This window comes from Austrofundulus limnaeus, unplaced genomic scaffold (assembly GCF_001266775.1).
Source record: "Austrofundulus limnaeus strain Quisiro unplaced genomic scaffold, Austrofundulus_limnaeus-1.0 Scaffold353, whole genome shotgun sequence".
NCBI classification, from domain to species: Eukaryota; Metazoa; Chordata; class Actinopteri; order Cyprinodontiformes; family Rivulidae; genus Austrofundulus; species Austrofundulus limnaeus.
The window spans coordinates 214,905-217,245 of NW_013952755.1; the positions used below are offsets into that span (position 1 = coordinate 214,905).

A 2,341-nucleotide genomic window follows, 5' to 3' on the forward strand; every position below is an offset into this window, starting at 1 on the left:
TGCTGCACGCTGACACTTCCTGTTTGTTTTACTGTTGTTTATGCGTCACCAAACAAACACTGAGTCACAACATTTTATAAAGTTATATGTTTACTGATTTTCAATAAAAAATAGAGAACTTTTATTTTGAAGGCAGTGTGATGCTCAGAGGTAAATTACTTTACTAAAGGAAATGAACCTTTGGTGAAAAAGAAGCATCAGATTGTTGTTTGTTGTTGTTGTTTGTTGTTGTTGTTGTTGTTGTTTCTGTTTGTTTTATTTCTGGGTTTTTGTTCTGACTCTGTCACTCAGAACTGATCCACCATGGATGGTGTTTCCCAGCAGGATGATCCAGACCCAAATCCTGAGGGTCTCACACAAGATCAGTCCCCCTCAGCTGTTGATCCAGAACCAAGACCAGACCCTGATCCCACAGGTCTCACACAGGACCAGGATGAGCCAAGTCTGCTGGTAAATTCAGACGGTGAAGCTGATGCTACTGATGAGGACCACAACGATCCTCCTCGGGACCAGGATCAGGATCAGGTCCGGGCAGAAGATCCAACAGAACAAAGTCTGACCCAGGACTCAGACAGAGGTGAGCAGAACCTGTGAGACTTTGAGTTTTCAGGGTTAAATGTTGACAGAACAAACCTCCTGACCAGAACCAGGACCAGGACCAGAACCAGAACCTATAGAAACACAGAGGTTTGGATTTTCCAACAGTCCTTGAACGAACCATGTGTCAAACATGTTGATGAATCAGAAAATAGAACCAAAACCATCCTGCTGAAACCAGCTGTGAGTTCCATCAGGACACTTTCAAAATAAAAGCATAATGTTACAGAGTTGAGAGAATAAAAGAACCGCCTGCAGCTCGATGTTTAAGGAGACAGATGGTTCTGGAACTGGACCTGATGGATTCAGAGCGAACAGCAGAGACGTGAGCAGCCGTGTGTTTGATGCTCGCTCAGAATAACAAACCTGAGAGCTCCGGGTCTTCGGCTGTGGGTCAGAGAGCAGCTGGAGGACCGGGGCAGGAAGTTCTGGTCGTGGTGTGATCACACCTTTTTATTCTGAGGAGCTGCTCTCCGCTCGCTGAGCACTGCGGCTTCAAGCTGAGGCTCAAAGTCACAGCTTCACCACAAACTGCTGCGGCTCGGTCCCATGAGAACAGAGCTGCTGGATCCAGAACCAGGAAGTAAACCCCACCGTCTGTTTTGGGCTGAGGTGTTAAACCTGAGAAACACCTGATAGATGTAGGAAAGCAGCAGAAACTCTGCAGAACCTTTGATCCAAATCACTTTAACCGACTGCTTCTTGTGTTTGGATCAGAGTCCACATCAGGTCCTCCACCCACAGTCCCTGCTCGGTTCAGACCAACTGCACAAGGTTCTAAAAGTTTCCTTCTGTTTGTTTCCAATCAGACTCCAGGCTGGATCAGAACCAAGCCCCCTCAGACCTGATGCCTGTCCCAGACCAGAGCGAGGAGTCAGGAGGAGGAGGAGGCTCGGCGCTGGTCGTCACTGAGACAGAGGAGGTGAGTCCAGATCAAAGACAGGACCAGTTTCCCTGTAGACCGGTCCCAGCAGGTCTAAGCCCCGCCCCCTCACATCAACCTCAGATACACCTCACAGGTGGTGTTGTTTTAGTTTGCTGTTTGTTTAAATGTGCATTTTAAAGACGTTCATCTGCAGCCAGTTTGTTTTTTCTTACAAACACAAAGATCGTTCAGGTGACATCATGATTTCAGGAGAGTGGGCGGGGCATCAAGCCTCACACAGGTACTGAGCAGACTCTGGTTCCACAAATACAACATGGCAGCTTCCATAAACCAGCTCTTACTTCAAGTCCCAACATAGTAAGAGACTGTGGGACACCTGGTGGTCTCAGGTGGAGTTCTCTCTCAGGTGGAGATCTTTGTGGTCTCAGGTGGAGTTCTTGAATTTCAGGTGGAGTTCTTGACTCTCAGGTGGAGTTCTAGGTGGTCTCAGGTGGAGATCTTGACTCTCAGGTGGAGTTCTAGGTGGTCTCAGGTGGTGATCTTGACTCTCAGGTGGAGTTCTTGGTGGTCTCAGGTGGAGTTCTAGACCCTCAGGTGGAGTTCTTGGTGGTCTCAGGTGGAGATCTTGACTCTCAGGTGGAGTTCTTGGTGGTCTCAGGTGGAGATCTTGACTCTCAGGTGGAGTTCTTGGTGGTCTCAGGTGGAGATCTTGGTGGTCTCAGGTGGAGATCTTGACTCTCAGGTGGAGTTCTCAGTGGTCTCAGGTGGAGATCTTGACTCTCAGGTGGAGTTCTTGGTGGTCTCAGGTGGAGATCTTGACTCTCAGGTGGAGTTCTTGGTGGTCTCAGGTGGAGTTCT

The 2,341-nt window shown here is 48.4% G+C and overlaps 1 protein-coding gene across 2 annotated transcripts in view; it reads left to right on the top strand.

Moving 5' to 3' along the window:
- LOC106527972 (ankyrin repeat domain-containing protein SOWAHC) overlaps positions 1-2,341 on the top strand; it is a 24,212-nt gene that overhangs the window by 4,496 nt on the left and 17,375 nt on the right. For both annotated transcript variants that reach the window (XM_014023004.1, XM_014023002.1), the window contains exons 4-5: positions 292-577; positions 1,407-1,519. In XM_014023004.1, coding sequence (XP_013878458.1) covers positions 304-577; positions 1,407-1,519 — 387 coding nt within the window. In that variant the 5' untranslated portion in view covers positions 292-303. The remainder of the gene's footprint in view (positions 1-291; positions 578-1,406; positions 1,520-2,341) is intronic.